At 39.9% G+C, this 27336-nt stretch overlaps 1 protein-coding gene across 4 annotated transcripts; it reads right to left on the reverse strand.

Annotated features, from left to right (window-relative positions):
• Nucleotides 1-108: 108 nt before the first annotated feature.
• Nucleotides 109-26476, reverse strand: LOC117664025 (uncharacterized). 4 transcript variants are annotated; one of them, XM_034414727.3, is made up of 15 exons: nt 25998-26476; nt 19543-19604; nt 17973-18049; nt 17359-17443; nt 16705-16780; nt 16159-16186; nt 14711-14851; nt 14158-14289; nt 11775-11922; nt 8816-8865; nt 8265-8315; nt 4800-4879; nt 4564-4701; nt 2076-2195; nt 109-330 (listed from the first exon to the last, which is right to left on the reverse strand). In XM_034414727.3, the coding sequence occupies exons 2-15, from the start codon at nt 19595-19597 to the stop codon at nt 171-173; spliced, it is 1341 nt and encodes a 446-aa protein (XP_034270618.1). In that variant the 5' UTR covers nt 19598-19604; nt 25998-26476; the 3' UTR covers nt 109-170. The 4 variants fall into 4 exon arrangements, with proteins under 4 accessions (XP_034270618.1, XP_034270620.1, XP_034270621.1 ...); XM_034414729.3 differs by lacking the exon at nt 25998-26476 and adding an exon at nt 24796-24828; XM_034414730.3 differs by lacking the exon at nt 25998-26476 and adding an exon at nt 20312-20399.
• Between the last annotated feature and the right edge of the window lie 860 nt (nt 26477-27336).

Genomic DNA, 27336 nt, shown 5'->3' on the forward strand with positions numbered 1-27336 from the left:
GTTTTTCAGGACATTTCAGCAGGGTGGAACCATATCTTGGGGCCTGGTCGGACTGAGTAGGACTATGTCTCAGGTCCTTAGGGCACAGTGATCACAAACAGACATTCATATTGTTTTCCTTTTTTATTTTTCCGTAAGTCTGATGATGCAAAGTTATGTGCCTTTTGTGTCTAACAATCAGAGGCTGTAAATGAACATTGCTTCTGCAGCTCCAAGATCCAGATTAGAACAAGGCAAGCAATCCCCAAGACAAACATCCATAATGAAACCCAGTAGTATATGGGTATAGAAAACCAGGCTCTGCAAATCTCCAATTTAGATTTTTTGACCCTGCCAAGAATACATTTTAAAACAGTCATTTAGTGCAACTAAATATTAAAACTGCTATCTTATCTCAAAATGAAAGTTCAGATCTGTAGCTCAAACCCCAAAATATATTCATATGTGGAGTTCTCGGTGATCTCTGAGCTTGGCTGTTTGCCGGCAGATATTTCATTATTCAACTAGCTAATATTATCAATGCTACTGGGTTTGGGGTTTGCTTCCTGTTTATATACAGTAACTTGCCCTGCCAATGTTGGTGGAGGGGAGTATGGTTTTCTCCTTGGTAGTTCCTTGATTAGGGTATTGGTTTGTGTTTGATTGTTTGACATTCATCCCTGATTATATGGGTGATAGCTGCTGAAAAGGATCTGTCTGTCTTTCTTTCTGTCTTTCTTCCTTCCTTCCTTTTTTCTTTCCTTCCTTCCTTTTCTTCCATTTTGAATGGAATGCAAATATAGTTTATTTTTATATGTCTATTGGTAGTTGATTTGTCTGAATGCCAAGCTTGCAGGAATTCCTTAGCAGTTTTGCATTTAGCTTGGTCTTGGATGCTCACAATTTCCCAGTTGGAGTTTTAGTTGAGTATATGGTTGACCATTTTTGTGACATTAAGGAGTTTCCATGATGTCTTTTAAATGTTAGTTGGTGTTCATGGATGCACTCTGCTAGTCTACTGCCCATCTGTCATACATAGTGGCTGTTAGAGTCCGATATTCTATGTTAAATTATCAAAAAAAAAATCTATAAATTTTAGGAATTCTTGGAAGCTCGACATTCAGACAAATCAGCTTATAGAATCAGTTTATCAGACACATAGAAATAATCTATATTTGCATATCAAAAGACACAACAAAAAGCTAAAAAGATTAAAAAAAGAGACCAGAACACATCCCCTCCAGTAACCAAAGCTCAAATAAGCAGGGATTAACACCAGACAAACAAGCATAAAATGATACTCTAATGAAAGAACTACCAAGAAGAAAACCACATGCTGTCCAACATTAGTAGAGCAAGCTACTGTATACAAACAGGAAGCAAACTCCACACTCAGTACTACTGATTATGTATCTAGTTGGATAAATGAAATGTCTGCAAGCAAACATCAAAAGCTCAGGGAACACCAAGGACTCCACAGTGCAAGCCTGAGCTACATATATTCTCTTCTATTGGATACTCATATGCACTTCCCAGATATATAGACTCTAGTTCCATTATTATTGGACATGAATGCAAAGTAAAATATTATGCCTACGAAACTCAAGTTCTGTATCTGTTGGAAGAAATAAAAAATTACACAACAATCTATACATTGCTTAATTCCATATTTGTACTTTTTCTGTTTACTTTTTTTGTAGCCATAAAGACAAGAATCATGGTTTTAAAATATAAAACAAGGATATTCTCAGCAAGTAAAACCCTGTACCTGATCCCAATTTCCTTTTTACACAGATGCATAAGTGGATTCTGCTGAATCAGATAAGTACTTTAGTTCAGCATTCTACAGGAACCACTCAGATGTCTCAGAGAAGGTTACAACACTTGCTTCCTGGCATTCATTGGCCATGTGTTACCATCATGACTACTACAATAAACATTGATGGACCTACTGTTTGTAACTTCACCCATGTTCTTTCCTTCATTCCTACTTTAAACCCATCTGAGCTAGTATCTATTCTCACCATGGCAAACCTTCAAAATCCTTGCTAAGAGGCCACCACAGGTGATAAGAATAAAAGACAATATTCACTCACAGCAGAGCATTTTCTTCCAATTCTTCACATTCCTTGTTTGCCTCTTCAGTACCCAATCCTTCATTGAGATTTTCTAGACTTTTGCTAGTGTGGCTTCTGTTCGTAAGTTCTGAATCTCTCCTGAGAAAGACAAGAGCACGCATCCTTTATTGTCAGCTCCAAAGAAAGAAATTTATAGCACAGTTGGATACCGACATCACTAAAAAGGCCAAGGAAGCCAAAAGGAAATGCTCAAACCAGCAGTTTTGTTGAGCCTGACTTGATTTTCTTTTATGGTCTCAAACAGCTGCCTTTGCTTTACACAGCAATCATTATAGATGAAGCTGCATATATGTCTGAATGGGCTTCTGCTCCCCTGCTTTTCAATAGATCAAGAAATGCTTTTTAAATAAAATGTCTATGCTGATATGAAAATATCTTTCTCACATTTTAAAACAATTGGAGCAGCATCATGATTTTAGGAATAATAAAATGAATATCTGTAACTTCCACCACTTGTCTCCGAACCCGACCGAAGAATGTTGTTTAACAATAAAGAGGTAATATTGGCCTTTGCTAATCCAGGGCTAGGTTGCCAGTGTCCCCATCACTTGCTGATCCAGCACTGCATCCCAGCTCAATGCAGGGGCAGGAATTCTTTGTTTCTCACATCAGAATTCTTTGTTTCCCACATATGCCAATGACCAATGGTATAAAAAACAACTTTGTATAAACACTTAGAGCTGGAGACCAATCAGAGCTCTAAGAGAGGGGTCTCCAACCTTGGCAACTTTACGACTTGTGGACTTCAACTCCCAGAATTCCTCAGCCAGCATGCGCTGGCTGAGGAATTCTGGGAGTTGAAGTCCACAAGTCGTAAAGTTGCCAAGGTTGGAGACCCCTGCTCTAAGATGTACACAGGACAGGATATCTATGCTTTGAAAATGATTTGGCACATCTTAATTGCTAGATTAACATTTTTCTGACAGAGAATCTGTCACAAAAATCAACTCAATAGGGAAACGATTTTGGACCAGAATGATAAATTACATACAGGCGTCTGCCGCATCTGAAATGTGGGTTTCTTTAACATAAAGTCTTTTTTCCTCGGACTGAAATTCTTAATATTTTAGGCTTTATGTCAATAGGATTGCTATTGACATATGATTTCAATTTTTGTGGTTGGTAGGTTTGAAAATGAAAGCGGACCCTGCACTTGTGGGAATATGCTAGGAAGAAGAAGAAGAAGAAGTAGGTTTGAAAATGATACAGTATATTCAGTTACTTGAAGAAATTAACAAAATATTGAGTCGTTAATGTTTTATTCTTCCTTTTTGCCTCTCCATTTCCTGTTTGCTCCTCTATTTCTCCTTAAAATGATTAATAAAATGTATCTAATAGACAATAATTGGAGGTGCTTCAGAATGTAAGGAATCGTGCAGTAGCTTTAAAGTAGCTGCATCCTTTTTCAACTGCCTTAATAAATAATGTCTTTTATGAGATTCTACATACAGCTAAGTTGATGTAGTGGCTAAAGCATCAGGCTAGAAACTGGGAGACGATGAGTTCTAGTCCTGCCTTAAGCACAAAGTCAACTGGATGACTTAAGGCCAGTCATTCTCCCTCAACCCTAGGAAGGAAGCAATGATAAACCCACTTCTGAAAAATCTTGATAAGGAAACTGCAGGGACTTGTACAGGCAGTTTCCGAAAATCAGACTCAATGGAATGAAAGAGGGGGAAAAGTATCTACATCATTTTTCAGGCTTATGCAGAAAATTTAAAAAAAAGATGTATGCTTTTAAAAAAGCTTTACTTCCACTTCCAAAGATCTCTTTTGGTTAATCTTTGAAGGCCTAATTAAAGGCCTTCATACTGAAACTATTTTACCCATGGCAAAAAAATAAGCATGCAACAAACCCACATCTCCATTTACTTACAGGGAGCTAGTGCATTATAGTGGGAAAAGTACTAGACAAGATATGGGAGTTCACAAGCTGACTTGGCTCCCAGTCTTTCAGTCCAACCTATACCAGTTGAGGGCCAAACTAAAAAGAGAGAGCTTCTGGGCCTTCTTAAATGCTTGAGATAACAGGACCGTAATTTAACAAACTTAAGACGGAAATAATTTTTATAGCTACATCTGGTAAACAAAAAGATATATTTTAAAAGGACCGGCTATCCCCCCCAAAAAACAACAACAACAACAAAAAACTGGCTCAGTGTGAGGTTCTTGAGCTACATTTCCTGGCTTTGAAGCCTTGAATACAACCCTCGAGATCCACAAGAGTTGCAAAGAAATCAGGTAGTTTAAATTTCAGAAAAGGAAAAATCATTACGTATTTGGGATTACATTTTTATATTAAAAAATTAATGCATATTTAGCTTTCTGCCTTCATTTACTTCTTGGCCCTGAGCTGCTTCTTTCTGGAGCACGTCCACCCACCCCAGCACTCATAGGCCAAATGCAGCCCATTTCTAGCAGAAATGATGCCTGGATGATGCCTTACCCTTCTGCACAATGACTTCTTTCTCTGATACAATGGCTGCTATTTGCTCTTTGCAGGCTTTGCTGTGAGAAACTGGAAGGGCTTGGATGCAGGATCAGGTGATTCTCTGCAGGGTCTTCTTGGGAGAAATGGGAATGTCTGGGGTGGGAAAACAAAGAGAAACCATCACACTGAAGGCTAAGCCAAGCCAAAACAGTTCTCAGTGAGCGAAGGTTTTTGGGGTAGATGATCCCTACCTTTGTGGACTTTCATCTTTGTCTATTGATGGCTTAACCACTTCTCCCTCCAGGCCTTCCTCATTTTCAGAGCTATGGAACTGATGCAGATATAATTAGATAACAGAATAACAGAGTAAGAAAGGACCTTGGAGGTCTTCTAGTCCAACCCCCTGCTCAAGCAGGAAACCCTATACCCATGATGGCGAACCCATGGAACGTGTGCCACAGGTGGCACGCAGAGCCATATTGGTGGACACATGAGCTCAGCTCCACTGCACGTGCACGTGCTGGCCAGCTGATTTTTGGGCCTTCTGGGCCTCCTGGAAGTCAGCAAACAGGCCGTTTCCGGCCTCCAGAGGGCCTCCGGGTGGGGAAGGCCGTTTTCGCCCTCCCCAGGCTCCTACAAAGGCTCTGGAGCCTGAGGAGGGTGAAAAACAGGCCTATTTATTTATTTATTTATTTATTTATTTATTTATTTTATTTCTCCCGAAGGACTCAGGGTGGTATACAGCCTGATTAAAAGCATAAAGACAAACAAAATTTAAAAATAATTAAAATTATTAAATAATTGGCTCAATTATAAAAACCCAAAATTTAAAATCCCATTTTTAAAACCAATTAAAATCTTTACATTGATAGCCCGGCCTGGCGGAACAACAAAGTTTTGAGGGCACAGCGAAATACACGGAGATCAGAAGTCTTACGCAATTCTGGGGGCAGTTCATTCCAAAGGGCAGGAGCTCCCACAGAGAAGGCCCTCCCACTGGGTGTCGCCAGCCGACATAATTTGGCCGATGGCACCCTGAGGAGACCCTCTTTGTGGGAGCGGACTGGCCAGTGGGAGGCTACTGGTGGCAGAAGACGGTCTCGAAGGTAGGGCTCACTGTGCCATCATGTGCCAAAAGCTGAGGAAGCGCGGGGGGTCACACGCACATGTGCGGGGGTGGGGCTCATAGAATTATGGGTGTGGGCACGTGTGCACATGACCCCCCCCTGCACTCCCCCCGCTTTTGGCACTCAATGGCAAAAAGGTTAGCCATCACCGCCCTATACCATTTCAGACAAATGATTATCAAATCTCTTCTTTAAAGCCTCCAGCGTTGGAGCACCTACAACCACTGGAGGCAAGCCGGTCCACTGCTTAATTTTCTCACTATTAGGAAATTTCTCCTTAGTTCTAGGTTGCTTCTCTCCTTGATTACTTTCCATCTATTGCTTTTGAATACAAGCAGAAGCGTGGGAAAGAAGTTGTGACTGGCTTGCCAATCTGTAGTACTCCCATCCAAGTATCATCTCTTGTATGATTTAAAGCAATTTCAAGAATGAGCATTTTAATGTAAGTTTCTTGTCCTCATGGGGTAAAGCTGGAAAATATGAGCAACTAAAAGCAACTATGCCAGTGGTTCTCAAATATATTTGTCTCGGGACCCCTTTACATTATTAAAAATGATTGAGAGCCCCAAGATCTTTGGTTTATGTGTAAAATATCTATTGATATTTGCTGTATTAGAAATGAAAACAGAGAAAATTTAGAATATTTGTTTTACTTCATGCCCTCCCCTGAAAAATTCTCAGGGGCTCCTGGGCTTCTCTAGTCCAGACTTTGATAACCACTGGCCAAGACAAGCTGCTATCAGTGTTTCTCAACCTTGGTAGCTTGAAGATGGGTGGACTTCAACTCCCAGAATCCCAGATTCTGGGAGTTGAAGTCCACCTATCTTCAAGCTACCAAGGTTGAGAAACACTGTGCTAAGTCAATCCTCAAGGTAGAGCAGAGGAGTATGGAGCTGGCCTTTAAGAAGCTGGGCAACAGCTGTTATATAAACATGACCCTAACCTTGAAAGGGAGGAAGAAGTAAGAATGAAACTCAAGATTCAAGGGGTGGAAGAAAGAATCTCCACCTGGCTTTCAAGACTCCTTTATTACACTCTGTAACAAAGTAGACTTTCAGTTGTTTTTGTGGAGTTTATTTCCTGACCTAGCTTACTTCAAAAGGTTGCCAGCATGGATGGTTCTTGGCTGAAGATCCTTTTGTTACAGAGGAGGAAACTACTTCTCCATTGTCAATGAGGACCAAAAAAAGGTAAAGGTGTCCCTGCAGGTTTTATTCTGCTAGTTGTAGCCGTGCTCATTTCTGTTTCTGTAAGCCATTGAGCCAATGATATCTGAAGATGATTTCACAGTCACATGGCCAGCATGACATGACAGGGACAAAACTAATAACTAAATAGAGTGGTAAGGCTACGGAAAGGGAACTGAGGCTTTCGGCATCATATTATACTAACTTTATGTAGGCATTCCCTGGCTTCCATGGCATACTAGGATATCAAAAGATGGTTATGGTTGCATAAGCAACCCAAGTTGCCCAAAGTTCGAACATTTCTGGCTGCTAATAGATATTTTAATATATCTGGGCTTGAGATCTAAAGAAGGATGAACCTGCCATATCTAGAATGCTGAATAAAGTCATATGGTACATGCAGCTGTTGAGCGTCAACTGTGATTCTTAATAGCGGAAGGAAAAAAGTAGGAACTTTGCAAACACATGTTTTTTTCAGTAATGGTAAACTTTAACAGAAGTCCACAAGTTGCACAGATGAAAGCAATTAATCACATAAATATAGATCCTAAGGGGCGGTGGAATGAAAAAAAAAACCCATGAAAGGAAATAGAAAGGTGCTTCTTGTAATTTCTTTTTTCACTGATTTGTATTACTTTTGCAGATGCTGAGGTCTTTATCTTTGAGTTACTTAACTAAAACAAAAACAAAAACTGACACTATCTGAAGTTTAATAAGATTGGGAAGAGAAAAAACTTGATAGCTGCCGTTCCAATACAGGAAATCATTCTTGAACAGTGCATCACTGATCCCTTGGAATAATGAAAAGCATGCTTATCATCTAGAACACAGGTGTCAAACTTGACATGCCATGTTGCCGTCACGTGATGTATTGCGATATTTTTTCCCTTTGCGGAGCTGGGGTGGCGTGGCCTGCACATGACGCATCCAGCCCACAGGCCACCAGTTTGACACCCCTGATTCTAGAAAACCACTTTGAAACCTTTAATAAAGCTCATCTTGATTAGGGATGGGGGCATCCAGTAGGAGGCACGATACCTGAAGAAAGCATTCAGTCAACAGATAATACCACCTATCAAATTTTCCCAACCTGGTGCCTCCAAGTGTGCTGGACTTGATTTCACCAGTATGGCAGTTTTCAAAATTGAAATGCCTAATGTTTAGGGACGCCAAATTGGAGAAATCTGATGTACTTATTTAACATTACTCTCAGCTGGAAACTAGAACATTCTGGAGACAATGAGATGTTACTAGCAAATTTTCTAACTTTAGGCTAGGCTGTAAATGAATTCAGAACTGGCCTACAAGGAGAAGAATGACAGTCAAATGGTAATGGAAATATAGTGCACTCAGCAAGTTATATTCTTGCAAAAGAGCCATAGTAATAGAAGGGATTCCTTACCGTTAGCTGCCTGGATACGACTGCAATGCTGACTCTACGCCGAGCTGAGCCCTGGAGCGCAAAGAAGTTTGATTAGCATGCCTAAAGTTTGGGATTGGCTGTATGGGGATCATGTTTCCCTTAAGGCTATACCTGTCTCCTTTCCTCAATCTGCAACAGTTCATTTTCCAGCGACAATATGATAGAGTTCACATATCATGCTAGGCTAGCTATATACTGCTTAATCACAATTTAGTACAAACATGCATGTATCTGAATCACTCCGGTTTACAAATCAGTGCATGGTTTTACCCAATACCTGTAGTCAAAACGAAGCAATCAATGTGGAGATGAAATAAAATGAGATCTTTGAGCTGAGCAAGAGTTGAAAGACCAACAAGATTGGCCCTGCCCAATTACAGGATAAGACAATAATTTCACCTTTCCTTCTCTGGAGGCAATGAAGCTCAATGACTGGGCTAGATACCTTCTATAATTCTGCCACCTTCTAAAGTAATGATTCTCCATTGAAACAGCTTAGAACTACTCCCCACAATCCTAATCTTCCTTACCTGCGGAAAAAATCGTGCTAAGGGATATTTCAGTCTCTGCTCACCATCATCTATGAGACAAAAATATTTTTTTAATGGGAAGGACCATAACTCAGAGCTCAAGTACATGTTTTTCAATTCAAACATGTGCTGGATTCCACCTGTGGTATCTCCAGGAAGAGTTGGGAAAGTTCAGTGTATAAAATCCTCGAAAAGGTAGATTGAATATGATTTGACATTCAATTTTCCTCAGTAGATTATGTTCCGGTTGGGTCATTAAGGGGCATATAATATGCCACACAACTGATTCATAGCAAGCTACCGGTAGTATCTTAAGGCAATTTTAAAAACTGCCTTTTTCTGAAATGGATAATTGTGATCACTGAATCTGGATAATTAGAAAATGCTTATTTTATAGTGTGAGACAAAGGGAGGTTTTGTATGTTAAACAGACTGTTATTTGGTAATGTCAAGAATGGATCTTATGGAAAACATGGAAGGAATATCAGTATGTAGTGTCCTCATTAGCGAAACTAAGGCACAAGAATCTTGAAAAGATTGGTTTGGGAATCTCTCCCAGGGTAGCTTGCTACTCTAGTTTGCCAGTAAAATTATTTGAAAACTAACTTTTGTATGATTTTTTTGTGTGTGTGAGAGAGAAATGTTAATTATACTGAGGATTACTTAATTACACCAAAGTTGCATGTTTCTTGTCTTTTCTTGCTCCTTATTGAGATCTATATAACAACAATTCTAGATGTAAAATTACATGCAACACATTCAAAAAATGTAATTGCATCAGCTTGGGAAAGAGGGAGAGAAAAATCAAATGGTTAGGATTTATTTAGCCCTTTCCTCTCTTGCTGCATTCCTGTAGAAAACCTGCTTTTTTGTAGTTAAGTTAAAGGGGAAATTATCAATCAACCAAAGGGAGAAATTATTGCCAAAATGAATACTGTATTCATTTCATTTTGTAGCACACACCAAAAAGTGAAACTCCATCATGCTGCTCTAATTGCTAGAGCTCTTTCTTGGTGCTTAAGTTTTGATCCTTCATATGTTTCATTGATGGAAGACACATATTTATTTTCATTTATTCAATTTCTATGCGGCCCATTTCCCCTACAAGGTGAAATATGGGCATATGTCAGGGCTTGGTTTCAAAATCCTTTAATCAGCTTGCATAACCTTAAGAGGTAGGAAAGCTTCTTTCCAAGAGAAAACAGGTCAGAGCTAAACAAACCTTCTTAATATTTTCCATATCAGATGGACCAGGTTAAAGAGAGCTTCAAGTCAATTAAGAAACAGCTTTTCTTCTGCAGATAATGCATAGATTTTCTGCACAAATCTCTGTGAGGGGGGGGGGGTTTCCACAAAGTCAAGATGGCAACCATGACAGTGGTGGGTTGCAAGAACCGGTAGTAAAAATTTGTAGTAGTTCCAAGAACCGGTAATAACATTGGCTGGCCACGCCCCCGAACTGGTCCCTGGCCCGGTTGCCACTTACTTAACCCCACCCACCTCATCAGAGGCTTTTTTTTTAACTTTTAAAAGCATTTTTTCTACAACCTCTTTGGCTGAAAAAATGCTTTTAAAAGTAAAAAAAAAAGCCTCTGATGATCCCGTGGCTCAGCTGGGATCGTCAGAGGCTTTTCAAAGCATTTTTTCTACAACCACTTCAGCCAAAGAGGTGGTAAAAAAAAAAATGCTTTGAAAAGCATCTGACGATCCCAGCTGAGTTGCCTGATTGGCAGAAGCTTTTCAAAGCATTGTTTTCTGCAACCTCTTAAGGTTGTAGAAAAAATGCTTTTAAAAGTAAAAAAAAAAAAAGTTGGCCATGCCCACCCAGTCACATTACCCGCCCCACCAAGCCACGCCCACAAAATAAGCCACGCCCACAGAACCGGTAGTAAAAAAAATTAGAACCCACCCCTGAACCATGACCATACAAGCCATGAATTAAGAAAGAGGCAGAACTTCTACTGAACAATCTTCAGGGATGTTTTGATCTATTGGACACACTTCTCTCATTGACACCTCTGATTTTCAGTTGTGACAGCAGAACTAGAAAAGGGATGGACTTTTTTAAAAAAACCTCCCACGTATTTAAAGTACAGCTGGTTCAATACAAAATTTTTCACCATTGTGGAATCTGTTGATATATGATAAAGAAACAAGGGTCCTTCTAACTCCGTGATTGCGAACCTATGCCGCGCACAGGTGGCATGCAGAGTCAGATCTGTGGGCATGTGAGCATTGCCCTAGCTCAGCTCCAGCGTGCATGCCTGCACTGGCCAGCTGATTTTCAGGCCTTCCGGTCCCACCGGAAGTCGGGAAATGGGCTGTTTCCGGCCTCCAGAGGGCCTCCGGGGGGATGGGGAAGGCCGTTTTCGCCGTCCTCAGGCTCCTAGAAAGCCTCTGGAGTCTGGGGAGGGCAAAAAACTGGCCTACGGGGCCCACCGTGCCAAAAGCAGGGGGAATACAGGGGGCGCACTCGTGCATGTGAGGGGGGGCGCAGGACGCATTGAATTATGGGTGTGTGCTCCTCCCACTCTTGGCACACAATGGAAAAAGGTTAGCCATCACTGTTCTAACTCATTTGGTATTTTTTAAAGATATGAAGCCTCAAACAGATAAAAACAAATCTTTTCCACATTTCTCCTGAGAATTGAAGCAAGTGTTAATAAGTGCTACTCTTAAACCCAAAGTTTCTTCTTCTATACATACCAGCTGTTTCATTGTTTTATATTTCCATCCCAGGCTTTTTTCTAAGGAGCCAGGAGAACAATTCTTACTCTCAAAGTGGGCAACATTCAGCGACTGACGATAGACACAGTGGATGCTTAATAATGAAAGATAGTAGGTTTTGTATTAATCCGTTTCATGCTTCAAAACAGGGGGAACCCTACGGCTCCAAGAAAGAGATTGGAGGCCTCATGTGGGCCTGGGTGCCTCAGGCTGCCCAGAGAGCCAATCTTACCCTTATTTTCAGTTAACTGCCAGTTTCGGGAATTCTGCTGGATCAGTCTCTTCATATCCTCCAACTCTGCATGCTCCCTCAGATGATGCCGTTTCAGGTTCTCCACATGTTGCACCATCAGTTCTGCAGCTCGACTCATGCGAGCCTCCTGCAGGAAGGACAGGAAGGTATGAATGAATCCAAGGAGTGGAGTAATAAAGAAACTATGACCAAGCCAGCCCAACTTTCTTCAAGGAGATCGGTGAACAGGTTCGCCTGCTTCAACCCTACATTTTTAAAATTGTGCAGATCCTTCATTGAGTAATGACCATCACTGTAGGATAGTCAATGATTAATTGAGCCCATGAACCTTATGACTAATATTTTGCATTGGGATAGATTTCCATGCCCTGCTGGATGGCTGATTTTTAGACTTTAAGGGAGATCAAACCTGGTTGGTGGAAGACAGCAGCAGCAAAGCACTTTTATATTGATATAAATCACATAGCAATTAAGCTTCTCAAAGGATATTTTTACCTTTTATAGTATTTCCAGAGGCTCAGGATGCTACATTTTGCTAAGTCTGCTATATTAACCCATATTGCAGGAAGCAGAGTGATGGCGACTTGCCTAAAATCATTTAAGGAGAATGAATACAGGGCCAAGTTTTGAACTGGAGACTTCCTAATCCTGGGAGAGCATTAGGTTCTCTGTTCAACTTTATTTCATCTGATTTAGTTTCAAATGTGACCTAATCATATAAAACTATCCAGTAGCTAAATTAAATGCAATTTGGGTGATTATTTGCCTACATGTAACACCATTACATAAAAAATATGTTAACAGGATTCTAAGATTCTAACATTCTACAAATGTTGCTCCTTATTATCAAATATATTAAAACTGTGTAAACACACAATTAAAGCCAATTATTTCACTTCCTTTCTCAAAACCCTGAACTGTTCTCTGTGCTACCAACATACTAGAACAGATTCCATGATTTTGCAAATTCTTAATAAAAAAAACTTTCTATTGGGCCTTTTCCATACAGTGATACTGTGACAAAGGGAGGAAGGAATAGGTATTTTAGCTTTCCATCTACAATATCTGGAATGAAACTACAATTGAATGGATTGTGGGACATTAAAATAGGGAATTTAATATCAGAGCTGCATGACTCTTATCTAGGAAGCTACAGTCTCCTCAGCTCTTCAAAGAAGCTTAGTTGTGGTGTCTGAAGCAGAAATACACCACCAATGATGGCACTGCAAACATGCAACTGGAATATTATCTTTCTGTCCTGTGATACCTGAAGATGGGGATAAACAATCTTAACAACTTGCAACATGGATTCCATGGAGTCAACAATAATGCAGCTTCCTTCTTCCCTGGCACCAAAAAGATAACAAGTTGTGGCATTTTTACCTGGTTTCAATGTGGTTTTCAGGAGAACAAAGAGGAATGGAAGGTAGAAGTAGAAAAGATTCATTGTACTGATAAAACATGAAAAACGTGCATTGTTTATAAGTAATCCCTAGCAATACAACTTGCAAGCAGGCTTTCACTTGAGTTATCTTTTGGTAGCTAAATGCCAATGAATTTTGCATGTGACTTTATCTTATTTTTTACAAAGTATAAGAGCATTTATAAACTACTCTCAGGAAATCCTGGTGAAATGTATAGGGTTTGCCAACTAACACCATTTTTAAACTTGTTTTACCTCAAGCTCATCCTAATATTTCCAATTTTGTACCAGGGGCTTTTTTTTTTTTGTTTGATTATATGCCATCAAGTTATTTACAACTCCTAGTAACCATCTAAACAGAATTTCTCCATGATTAATTATAGATAGTCCTCAACTTACAATCATTTTTAATTACAAAATTCAAAAAAGTGAACTACAACTGGTCCTTGCATTTATGACCATTGCAGCATCCCCAAGGTCAAGGGATCAAAATTCAGGTACTTGGCAACCAGCATAAATTTACAATGCTTTCAGTGTTGCAAGATCATGTGATAGCCATCAGTGACTTTCCCATCCAGCTTCCAACAGGCAAAGAAATGGGGGAGATCACTCAACAACCACATAATTTACTTAACAATAAAACTAGTGACTCGCTTAAGACCATGGCAAAAAAAGGTCAAAATTGGGCATGATTCATTTAATAACTGCCTTGTTCAGGAATGAAAATTGTGGTCATGAGTCAAGGAGTACACGTATCCCTAACCTGGTGTCAGACACAAAGGCTCAGGACTGTATGTTAAGTTGTCTGACTAGCCCAAGTTTAGTAACTGCCCTTCCAATGATCCCATAAGATAGCAGTTGTTGAGATCAGTAGCAATCTACTCACCTTTCCAATAATTCAGAGTTTAAATGACAGAAATAATAAACTTACAGTCTCACCTGATGGACAGCTCCTAATTTCTCTGCTGCACCTGTTGCTCTTTCAATTGTTCTTGTCAGAATTGCTAAGCTGTTCTGTAAATGTTCAACCAGTTCCTTATGCCTGGGGTCCAGACAGGCCTGATCTAATTTCTGAAGGGATAAAACAGAAATTCTTGAATGAACTGAAATAATGACTACTAGGACTTCTTCACTAGACTTCACACAATTCTCAGGATTGAATCAATTCATTATCAATGCAATGCAAGAAAAATTGGCCCAATTTCCTTCAGAAATCTTTATGTGCAACCTGCTCAATAGTAGTATACACATTGTTTTAGCCAAACTGTCTTAACTCCACATGGATCACGATAAAATCAGAAAGGCAAATTATTTATCGTTAATGAATTAATGAAAAGGATAGGAAAAATGCAAAGTGTGAATCCATCCCAATCTCTGCTGGTCCTCTCCCTTTTGAGATTTTGGAAGCTCAATGCTATTGATGGCTCTAGACTACCATCCTTTGGAATGCAAAACAAATGGTCAAAAGACTCAAGAAAATTACTTCACTTGCCTGCAACACTGCCTGACATTCTGCCAACTCCTCTTGAATATTCTCTTCTGCTGTGTTCCGGGCTCGTTCTTCTATCTGTACTCGCTGTCTCAGGGTAAACATATCGCAGCGTAAAGCCAAGGCTAAATGCGCAAAAGCTGCCTGCCAAAAAAGGAAGATCATCCAAATTGTATTACTGATGGAACTAAATCATATTCCACACTTTTCAAACCAAAACATTTGGGGAAAACTGTTAATGAACAGATCCTAAGTCAAATGTTCTAATTTTCTCTAGGAAACAGAAAAGATAATGTACATTTTTTGGACTTTTATCAGTATCTTATCTGCAATCAAGTTTCAAGAGAAAGTCAAGGTGTTGTGCATATGTATCTATGTATTTGTATTTCCATGTTAAACTAGCATGAAATTCATCCATGCTGTAACAAAAAGACAGAAAACCAATTACTATAATGGTCAAAGGCTCTTGGCTTCGAGATGGGAGGTCCAGTTCTGTCTTGGGCAAAAAATCCTGTTGTGGGCCAGTTATTCTTTCTCAATTTTAGGAAGAAGGCAATGCAAATCACTTCTGAAAATGTTGCCCCAAAACCCAGAAGTGCTTTTTTTTTTCCACACGACAACTGGACTTCCTTGGTTTTTCTCCTTTGAAAATGTTTAGCTTCTCATCCAAGAAGATTCTTCAGCTCTTGGTTAAGAAATGAAATGTTTCAAAGGAAAAGAACCAAGAAAATCCAGTTACCTTTTGAGGGGGAAAAAAGAACCTTTGGGGCAACCATGACCTGAATCTCCATAGATGTTGCCCAGAAAACTGCATGGACCTGTCTGGGCAGTTTGCCAGGAGCTTTGACTGACTAAAAGACACTGATACGAAATGTCACCTTTCACGATGACCTGGTCATCTTAAATTATTAATTGTTTCAGACAGTTTCCCAGGACTCATACACTTTAACTAAGAAAACAGTGGTGCCTCCCAAGCAATAACGTATTATTGTTTCCTTGTTGGAATACAATTGAATACAATTGAAATACAAATGTTTTGTTTCCCTGCTGAAAAATGTCTGGTGTCACAGCAAATTACATGCATTTATCCATTGTATGCTTTCTAGTGACACTGTAATGCAATGAAAAAAAATTTAAATCATTTATGTCCTCTGGTACCTAGAAAATTTGCCAACCCAGCCAACGTTAATATGAGCTGAACTTAATGCTAATATTTTGCAAATATCTTTGATGAAGGGAGATGTTCTTCACTAAGGACAATACTGTAGTATATATATGTAGTTGGGCCTCAGAACAAATAATATTCTGCAGGTCAGAAAAAGAGGTCTCCAAGCTAGCCAAGAAACCAATTATTTTAGAACATCTATCTCAATAAGCCTCAGAATATCTTCTGAAAAAGCTGAAATGCTATGAATTAGAAAGAATGCAGCTGCATGGACAACAACACTTACCTCCACATCTTGCTCTGTCAGAGATGCCCTGCAAGGAAAATACAAAATCATACAGAGTAGATATTACTAATATCTGATATTAGTGATCTGGCAAAGCTCAAACAACTTAGCAGAGGAGAGGTTCTGTAGCTTCCAACCTGAATAACTTCACCCATAAAGCTGGAAATAATGCAGAAAAACATCCCCCACTATTGCAAACTTGATCTCCGATTTACAGAACTTGTGAGCAAACATATTCAAATTGGTATAGTTCAGAGGAATGTTAAGTGCAAGAAGTAACTCACATTTACAAGGGGAAATATTTTGTAAATGATATGGAAATATTATTTATAATAATTGATAATGATTTCAGAAATGCTGTTGCTAAGGTTGGTAGAAGCAATTATTGGAGTTCAATTGTGTTCGTTTGGATTTTAAGGCCATTTTGAAGTTAACATCTAGGAATAGATAGATGCCTTATTTTAGAGAGCCTTTCCCACTCACAAAAAAACAGACAAGAAAGAAGGCCTATGAAAGAATCCTGTCAGACATGTGGATGGCTCTTACCTATGCAGGCCCAGCCTCTGAAGCACAGAAACCTCCACCTGTGAAGTGTTCAATTCATCTTCAGAAGAATCTGATTCTAGATAAGAAAAGTTGCACTTGAAATGTAAGTTACGTTCCTGATAAAACAATTTGCCCTAACAGTTCCTGGGCATTTGTTTTTACACAAACTACAGTAGAAACCATTCAGATAGGACATTAATCTGGATCCTTTTTTCTAGACTAAATGACCATTCTACACAGTCTAAGAACATGACTATCGGGTTTGCTTATTTCAATAGAAATTTCAATATATGGTTAACTTTCAGAACTTATAATTCTAGAGGAGCACGCTTGAAGAAAATTCCTGATGAATATACAAATGGAGAAGATGGTAATCTTTTGGAGATGGAAAAATTGGAATTGGGGGAAAAAAAGAAGTAAACTAGTCATTCCTGGAATGTTAGGAGCATAAATTAAATATATAAAAGGGCAAACAAAATTGGAAGAAACAAAATGAAAGGTAGGGGACTATAGAAAACAAATGGAGCGTGGAATTCTGAAAGACATTTGAATATAAAATAAAAATAAGGAGGGGAGAGAAAAATTGGAACGTATGGAAGGGCAACAATGCAAAGAAAGGAGAACACAAGATAAATCCAGCACTCATTCACCAACCTTCATCGCTGTCACCACTGTCTTTGAAGCACACTGCTTGGACTCTGCTCCTCTTTGCCGGCTCTTGGGATCCCACCACAGAAAGCTGCAAAGGAACAAGTGTAGTTACAACCAAGCAACAGAAATATACACGCACATTCGTTCCTCAACATGGATTAGATCCTCTTAGGGAAATGGAGTTAACTTGGAAAGAAGGACCATGATACCACCCCAACTATACACAGCAGAGTGGGCTGTTATGAATAACACTAGCTGAAGAGAAAACCTTCCTTCATACTTTTTTCATTTAGAACATTGGTATATTTGTTTCAAGCCCCACATCATGTTACAATAAAGTAAAAGAGATTCCAATTGAATAATATGCTCCAATAAAGTTTTCTCCAACCTGGTATTCTCTATACATCTTGGATTACAACTCTCAGAATGCCCAGTCAGCCCATCTCCAAGATACTGAAGTGAAGGCACATGTTTTGGAAAATACTCTGAGGATAGTACATACAGTTCTAAAGCCAAAGCTAAGCCATTCGGAGCCTGACCAATACCCAGCACTAAAAGCTTGGAATCTCCTCTTGAAAATAAGGCAGCAGTTGTAAAACCATTCCAGTCTTACTTACTTTGGGTTTGCCATCAGAGCTTTGGCTTCTTTCATTCAGCATTCTTTCTGATTCTTCTTCTGAAGTGGCCGTTGTTTCTGAAGGAACAAATATAGAAACATTCTCTTCTCTTCTTGCATTGATTGTGTTCACGAGAAAATTTCCCATTCAACCTAAACCTAAAATCTGACAATAGGATTGGCATCATCCATATATTTTGGGCTTAGGGACAAAAGCAGAATGCTAGAGGACTCAGAATAGAAAATGAGAGAACTAGCAGGTCCTCACATTTCTCCTTGCTAAGTAGGTTCCTTCCAGAAGGAACAATATAAGTTCTAATATGCAGGTCAAAGGTGAGTTATCAGAGTAACTTAGGCCTTTATTCAGAGAATTGACAATGAGGATGGGAGAATGGGCTGACAGTACATGCATTCTCAAGCAAGTAGAAAATCTTAGCTATCTCCAATCTAATGTTCTTCAAACATTTTTTGAAGTTGGGGTCTGAGCTCCCAGAAATTCCACCTGGTGTAGGGATGGCAGCATAGTGTTCTTGAGACTTGATCACAGAAGAGTGGTCACACAACTGACAGATAAATATACTGAATCCACAAAATATTTTTATTTAAGCAAAGACATATTGAAGTAGCAGTAACTTTATAGTACCACTTGTGAAACTCTATTTGCAGCGGTGACCAACCTTGGCAATTTTAAAACTGGGGAATTCTGGGAGTTGAGGTCTACAAGTCTTAAAGTTGGTGTGATTGGACACCCCTACTGTAGAGGAATACAGAGCTGATCTTGATGAAGGAACAGATGAGACTTGAAGGGAAAAATATTTACAATTTAATCCTGATAAAGTGGAAAGCATGAGAAAGAAACTCACAATAACCCCCTCTTAGTTTCATTTGGTATAAGATGGGGCACAGAGAAACTCTGACAAGTTTTCAAGTTTCTATTATTATATCCTACCGTGATAAAATAGCATTCCTGGAATCCTTTTGGTGTCTGTTTCCTGACTTAGACTACCTCAAAGGGATGACATAACCTTCCATCTAGCATGGAGAATGTCCAAACCAGCATTAGCCAAGTGATCAGAGCAAGGCCTTCTGGTGTGAATATGCTGTACGCGGGGCAGAGGAATAAACAAGGAGTGGTGCTGAAGTTAAAGTGGCAGAAAGAAAGCAGCCACTGCATCCAGAATAAATTGTGGCAGGATACTGGATCTGTTGCAACTGAGAAATGATCCAGTGGTAGGCCAGAATAGAAGAAAATAAGAATGAAAAGAAAATGTGGGAGCCAGAGTAGGTTGCGTTCTATCTCCCTTTTAATAGGAGCCAGAAGGGTTCACCAAATACTAGACTTGTGATTGTTCCGTTAGATGCAGGGGCATTTGCTCTCTTTGAGATACAGTTATATCTGTTGAAAACTGCTAACTTTGTGCAGTGAAGACCCATCAGCCACTAACGATACCAAGCTCTGACTAATCTTAATAGATCACATAAGGCTAGCACCCCATAAAATTAGGAGACAGCCCCCCTCCCTATCCCAAGGCTGGTCGTTACTCCATCGAATCCATGCCCAAGCTGCTTACCGGCATCCAAAGGCAGCACAGGTCCATCCAGATCTCCCAGATGCTGTATCTGCATTTCTTTGCTGAAAGGATAATTAGGCTTGATTAATTACTATGAAGTTCCACCAGCAATGAGACAAGCTCCTTAATGAAGTGGGCGACCACTCCTCCAGTTGAGTGTGGAAGTGAAAATTGTATGAGGTTTTTCACTCCAGGAGAGATAACCTTGGAATATCTGGCAGGGTGTGCAGTCAGAAGGGCTGCTTCAGGCTGAACCCTCTTCTGCAGTGTGATCTAATCATATGGAGTGCAGTAGGCATCCTTCAATCTTTCTTTCCCGCCTAAGCCTCACCATCTCCACAGGCACCCCTTGGCATGGAATCAGCTATCTTACCTCTGCAGTAGCCTGCCATTCTCTTTGCTGGATTAGGCTGACAGCCAATGCTGCAGTCTGCTGTGCCTTTTGCCTCCCTGGTAAATAAACTGAAGGGAACTCCCTGTAAATATATTTCTACAAAATCTGCGAGTCACAGAATCACAGAAAATAATCACATTTTAACCTTACTAGCAGCTTCCAGACTCCCAAGCTGACTCTCTTGTCTAATACAGGAAGTAGGAAAAAGAATTTTAAAAAATCTACAAGGCCATCTGCTGGGGAAGGCTCAGAACTGAGTGAAAAGAATAAGCAAAGAATTGAGCACAGTGGAATACTAATTTTGCCAGCAATGGTAAAATTTAGCAATTACAACAAAACATGCCATTTAGCATGTTTATTGCTCAGTACAGTTACCTATGATCTGGAAATCAAATGTTTTTGACTCTATTCTTGGTTCAGCTGCAGGGGGACTACAAATCCCAACATGCTATGAATTTTGGGAATTGTAGTTCAAACATATCCAGAGGTTACCCACCTGAGGAAGAAAAGTATTATGAGTTTGCATCGTGGAAATGCCCACAAGATTCTTCAATTCTCTTTCTCACATAACTATCCAAGCATGACACCATGTTAAACTACAGTGAACTCGGCGCAATTGGCAACTCACAATGTAATGTGCCATGCAAACTCAGAATAGAATTAATTCACGTGTAAGTAAATGATCGATAAAGTTGTTGTATGACTAGAATTTCTGATGTTGCATCTCCAGATTAATCTTGAAGCCATCTTCGTACAGGTTCAAGTGAGAAAAAAAAAGAAATTGGTGTTTGTTGTTATCTAAGAGAGTATTCCAGAACATAATAGAATAACTCGCTGCAGCCAACTCACCACGGCCAATTTGCAACAGCCAACTCACCGTAGCCAACTCGCGATTTGGCAACTTGCTGCAGGACAATTCAACAATCCAATTTAATTATTTAAAATAATTTTAAAAATATTTTAATTTTTGTCATACACATTTCATTTTGTCCCTCCTTTGGCATCTTTTCTTTAATGATTTAAGGAGCCGTGGTGGCACAATGGTTAGAATGCCGTATTGCAGGCTAAGCAGTTTGATTCTCATTCACTCAAGGTTGACGCAGTTTCCCATCCTTCTGAGGTTGGTAAAATGAGAAGCCAGATTGTTGGGGGCAACAATGCTGACTCTGTAAACTGCTTAGAGAGGCCTTTAAAGCACTATGAAGTGGTATATAAGTCTAAGTACTATTGCTATTCTATTCCACTATTTCTTCAATATTAGTGTAACTCTTGTCCCGCAGCGAGTTGTCCCATAGTGAGTTGGCCATGGCAAGTTGTCCCGTAGCGAGTTGGCCCCAGCTAGTTGGCTACGGCAATTTGTGCAGATTTTGTTTGTCCTTTTATCAGCAGCCTCTTTTGTCATTCTGCATCGTTCCCCCCACCCCCCGCTGCCCTTGCAAATCTATAAAATTTAATATTTATATTTGGTAATAAAACAAACAAGGGGTAGCATCTAAATCAAACTTCCGTAATGAAATTGAAGAAAGAACTGTGGAAAAGAGTGATCCTCTGTCTAGCACGTCTACAGTCTACCCAGTTCATGCCATTACCAAGATTTTTACCCCAAATAGTTCTCAAAATCCAAACAAAATTGGAGTATAGTAAAAGGGCCTGATAGTGCTCAGCTTATTAACACAGAGTCATTGCGGCCATTGGAGCTAAAGCTGCTCCACCTCAGCACAATTTCTGGGTGAACAATGGGTATCCCTCAAGTGGTTATACCTCCCCACTTCCCACAACTCCATTGACACGGGTCCTCTACAAAATCCACCTCCACCAGAAGGCCAGAGAAGTTAGCCTTACTTTTTATATCTGCTCATTATTTGAAAAGACATTTAGGATTACTTTTTATCTACCCATTATTTGAAAAGACGTTACTCTTTTCAAAGGGGGCAACTTTATCTTAGTAGTGGAAGGTACTTCCACTTTATCTGTGGAAGCTCCCAGGCTGGCATCTCCAGGCAGGATTGCCAATAAGAACAGGTAGTCCTCAACTTACAACAGTTCATTTAGTGACTGTTTGAAGTTACTGTTTGAAGTTACAACAGCATTGGAAAAAAGTGACTTATGACCATTTTTCACACGACAGCTGCAGCATTCCCCTTCCCTTAACAACGATTCACTTAAAAACTACCGGTATGGCAAGAAAGGACATAAAATGGGGCAAAACTGACTTAACTGTCTAGCTTATTATATTGCAATATGTATTATATTGCAATAGGAACAGAAATTTGGGGCTGTGTTGTGGTTAGAAGTTGAGGACAATGTATGTAAGTAAATAAGACAAATTATAGACGAGATGAAATGAATAGTCTACTCAGAATGTAGTTTCCTAATAGGCAGTAGCTTTGCACTTATTACAAGTGCAAAAAGATTGTATAATAGACTTGTTTTGTTTAGGAGAAGAATAGGCAAAAGAACTAGACACGAGACAGGAACGTAGGTGGAGACATTATTTCTTTATGTATTTAAGTATTTTTTGTTAAATACTTCCAGGTGGAGGAATATCAGCAAGCTTAACATCATTTCATTTCACAGATACTGATGGTGAGATGAGTTCAGTGAGCTACATTGACAAACAGCTCTGCAGGCTACATTCAGTTCAGCGCTGATCCACAGAGAAAAGAGAAGTATTCAGGGCCTCCCAACAGAAAACTGCCATCACCTGGAAGCTGTCCAAAACTGCCTCAACATCAGAGCTTCCCTACATGGCAATTTATTACAGGGCAGCAGCTTGACATGCAAATCAGGTCATCATGCGCAGACAATTTTGGAGCTTTGAAAATGCAGAAGAAACGCTGTAGGGCTTAAAACACTAGATAAACACAGAAGCTAGATGAAACAAGAGTTGAAATATAAGAATGCAGAGGGAGAAAGGGCTACATGGAAGTGGGAAAAATGCTTTAAGACAAAACGAAAGGACTGGGAGCAAATACATTAAAAGGAGTCAGGAGCAAATACATAAAAAAAAAAGCCAGTAAGGTTGGTATGCAATGAAAAATCATGTTTATTTCATAATAGGAAAATATTTTCATTCCATTCTTCCCATGTGCTGCATAGTTTAACAACTCATAAACTATGAGACGCAACAGAAACAGCCATCACCATCTTAATTTGTGCCCCTATTTGGGGCCAAATAGCCCTAGTATCCAATGCAGCACGGAGGAGAGACCAACAGGAACTCCTTTGGCTTCAGATTAAATTGAGAAGTAAAAAAAATGTTCTGGAAAAAGGCAAATGGTAAATTATTTCCATATTGTTGTTGCTACTCAGAGGCATCCATGGAGTCACACAGTCAAGCTCAACTGCAAGAAGACTCTCTCTCTCATCCATTTATATTGTTGTCCTACTCACCACATAACTCAGGGAGCTGTACATAATCAGTACAGGTAGTCCTCGGGTTACAATCAGGGGTGAAATCCAGCAGGTTCTGACAGGTTCTGGAGAATCGGTAGCAGAAATTTTGAGCAGTTCAGAGAACCGGCAAATACCACGTCGGGCTGGTCCCAGAGTGGGGTGGGAATGGAGATTTTGCAATATTCTTCCCCCAGGAGTGGGGAGGGAATGGGGATTTTGCAATATCCTTTCCCTGGAGTTGGGTGGGAATGGAGATTTTGCAGTATCCTTCCCCTGTCATGCCCACCAAGCCATGCCCACCGAGCCACGTCCATAGAACTGGAGTAAAAAAAAATTGGATTTCACCACTGATTACAATGGCAATTGGGATGGGAATTGCCATTGCTAAGAGACTTTATAAAGTGCATGTCTGCACCAGTTAGCGATGGCAGATTTGGCAATCCCAAATTGCCGTTGTTAAGGATGAGCGAGAACCTCATGTGACTGTGACTTCCGAGTTGCTGCTGGCTTCCCCATTAATTTTCCTTGTGGAAAGCTGGCAGGGAACATTAGAAACCACAATTACATGACTGCAGAGGTACTGCAATGGCTGGAACTCTGAGAAATGATTGTAAGTGCCCCTCATTTATCACTGTTGTGAGTTAGAATGGTTGCCGAATCAATGAACTTAGGTGGAGGACTAACTGTGTCAGTAAAATAAATAGAAAACACATAATGGAACAAAATATAAAGAATAATTCAAACATTAAAAGCCAAATCCAGAGTGCTGGAGGAAAAAAAAAATTATGCAATGGGTCGTACATTCTCAGACATGAGGAGGAGAAAAACCAGGTCTTTAATGTCTTCCAAAAGTCACACATAACCGAAAACTAAAGATATTGGAATAGATAAAGCAATAGCACTTAGACTTATAGACTGCTTCACAGTGTTTTACAGCCCTCTCTAAACGGTTTACAGAGTCAGCAGATGGCCCCCAACAATCTGGGTCTTCATTTTACCGACCCACGGAAGGATGGAAGGCTGAGTCAACATTGAACCGGTCAGAATCGAACTGCTGGCAGTCAGCAGAATTAGCTTGCAATACTCCATTTCTAACCACTGCACCAACACGGCTCTTACACCCGATTCAGCGCATCTATTTAATAATATGCAAATTCAGACATGTCTTTTTCCCAGGATTGGTTGATATGGTCCTGAAAGCCAATAGGAGCCTTTTACCAGTGCTGCAGTGGTGGAACTGAGCTAATAAAATCCAATCTCAGCCATGCATTCATAAAAACAGAAGCCATGTATTAGCGACTGTATGCTGTGAATACTGTAATGCTAGTATCAAGATACTCACAGGATCAATGCACTATCTCTGCGTTTCATTCAGCGTTTTCACTTGTTTCTCAAAACAATTTTCAGAATCCCTGAAAGTACCATTTACTCTTTTAAGAGTGGCTGACCTGTCATTGACTTACCTTTGGGCAGCCTTTTTTTTCCAAGGGTCCTAGGAGGGCTTGAAAGAATGGGAAAAACAAAGGCGAGAGGGCGTAAAGGTATTTCTGAGCTGCATGACCACCACCATTGCATTCTTGTTTGCTGAGAGTACCAAGTACCTGTTAAAGTTTGCTTCTTCACAGCCTGTTTATTATCACCATAATGAAGAAGCTCCTGGCTCCGTTGTTCCTTTTAAACCTGTCCCATAAAAAGCAGTTGTAATCCAGACCAGTTATAATTCAGTCTGCATGAGGCAAACCAGAAGCACCAGGAAAGGAGGGGCCACTAAACACTGTAGAACCTCTCTTTTATCTCACTCTTGCTATCTGTTAGTCATGCCAGGCTCCCAAGTGCTAACCCCTTAAAGCAGTGTTTCTCAACCTTGGTAGCTTGAAGATGGGAGGACTTCAACTCTCAGAATCCCCCAGCCAGCAATGCTGGCTGGGGGTTTCTGGGAGTTGAAGTCCTCCCATCTTCAAGCTTCCAAGGTTGAGAAACACTGCCTTAAAGTAAGGAATAGGATAGTTCAAGGAATCGTTATTACCACCCTCAAATTATGCTTTTCAATCCCCAGAGAAGATATCTTCCTCTAGAGTCTAGACTCACTCAAGTTTCTCCCACGTCAACCCAAATCTGAAAGAATTCTGACTCCCTTTTGGCTTCAGAACACAATCTGCATTTGTATATCATCGTACAAGTTCAATAAAGTGGCAAAAAGTGATTGAATGACATCGATCTATTTTTTTTTCGAAGTTATGCACAGAGATTTCTACAGTCTCCAAGAGACATTTGCTATTGAAAATAATTCTACCGTACGGTTCTGACATACAACGTGCCGTTTTAAATCCATAGTGCGTAAAATATACTCGCCAATAAAAGCAAATAAATCACAAGAAAGGAAGGAAAGCAGAACAGGAACAGTTAAATACGGCATCTACTTATGGTTGCTCTTTCCCCTCAGGCCCCATCACGTACATAGTTAGCTAGCATATTTAAAAGTATTCTTTAATGATATTAAGGACAACTTTCATTTGGGATAACATGGCATTGCTTGGAGAAAAATATTCTTTATTTCAAAACTCCTTTAAATGAACGACGAGAGAGCAAAAGAGGCAGTTTGTTGATCTTCCTTTGTGCATTACTTTCCCCATTTGTATATCAAATATTTAAATAACCGACTTACCCTAAACAGGATTTTGAGTGTCATCAAGCAGAGAGTCTAAAGTGCGACGAGCCAAGAGGAATGAATGCTCTCAGACAGGGTCTTCCTCTTAATCTGAAGGTACCCAAGGTGAAAAGCCACAGCAACACCGGTCCCTGCTCTGCCCCTAAACAAAGCTGCCGACTTCTGAAGATCAGGTTCCTGGGCTGCCCCTCCTGCTCTCAGGCAGATGCTCTACTAACCAGACTCTGCTTCTCTGGAATGCACTTTTTCTGCTGCTGGAGAAGCCCCTTGTTTATAGGAGGGATGACGGCTGTCTCGTAAACACTGCCTGCTTGTGATGGTTTAGCTCTTTCTGGTTGTATGCTAACAGAGGTTAACCTGGAACGAAGAGTTAACCCTCTCTCGTGCTGCAGGAAGGAAATTCCCCTCGACTGCTCAAGGAACAAGAGAATATTTTGCCAAGGCTGGGAATACCATGAAAGGAGACCTGTAAAGAACATTACTGTTATTCCTCAAAGCTTATCATTTTTGGAATCACATCAACATATTTGAGACATCGCAACTGCTGCTGTTTACCCCCAACCAGGGCTTAATTGAGCTCCAATTTAATCATGCTCAACACCCATTGCAAACCTGCTAAAAGGCAACAGCTTATTCCCAAAATATATAAGTATGCCTCCGAGCACTCATTGAACGAGACTGCAAAGTTTAGTTGATGAATAATAATGTGATCTAGATTAAATGGGCATCAATTTTGAAAAAAAATCAAATGAAGAACTAGCAATGACTCAGATGGCAAAATGCATTTTTCTTTTTATCATTCGCATAGAAGAATGCTTCTTCTAATGCTTTTGTAATGTATGTGTGCAGAATCCAAACAAAAAAATATATTACTGATTTAAAATCAGTAGTATTGCTGCCAATGATACTGTATGTACATTTATGCAGATGGCTTCTCCCGACCAGTCCTCTCAAAATTGATTGGAATATAACTCCCAGGTATAGTAGCTAAGAGTAATTGGAGATATTTCCAAAAAAGTACAACATATAATTAATAGACAGGCAGCTTTCCTCTTTTCTTGTGACAATCCACAGGCAGTTCCAATAGAAAGGAAATGATATAGCCTTTATGATATGTTAACATCAGGAACCAAATATCGAATGCCCACTTTCTGAGCTAATTTCACTGGCACTGAGCTATAGCCACAAAGCATCTATATTGCTTTCAACCAACTTCCCTGTACTATTTCAATCTTCCCTTAAAGCAGCTTTGCTACTTTTAATCAGACTTAAGCTGCAGTGATTTCTGGGCACAAAGACCTTCACTGGTTCCCAGATGTCACACCCTTAACATTTT

Source organism: Pantherophis guttatus, chromosome 3, assembly GCF_059756535.1.
Source record: "Pantherophis guttatus breed Tessera chromosome 3, ASM5975653v1, whole genome shotgun sequence".
Lineage (NCBI taxonomy): Eukaryota > Metazoa > Chordata > Lepidosauria > Squamata > Colubridae > Pantherophis > Pantherophis guttatus.

Coding starts and splice junctions, on each gene's coding strand:
- LOC117664025 (XM_034414727.3), bottom strand. CDS start 19,597: ATGCAGATACAGCATCTGGGAGATCTGGATGGACCTGTGCTGCCTTTG. Junction 18,050..19,542: donor TGTGCTGCCTTTGGATGCCG/GTAAGCAGCTTG, acceptor TTGTTCCTTCAG/AAACAACGGCCACTTCAGAA. Junction 331..2,075: donor TTGGAAGAAAATGCTCTGCT/GTGAGTGAATAT, acceptor TATTCTTGGCAG/GGTCAAAAAATCTAAATTGG.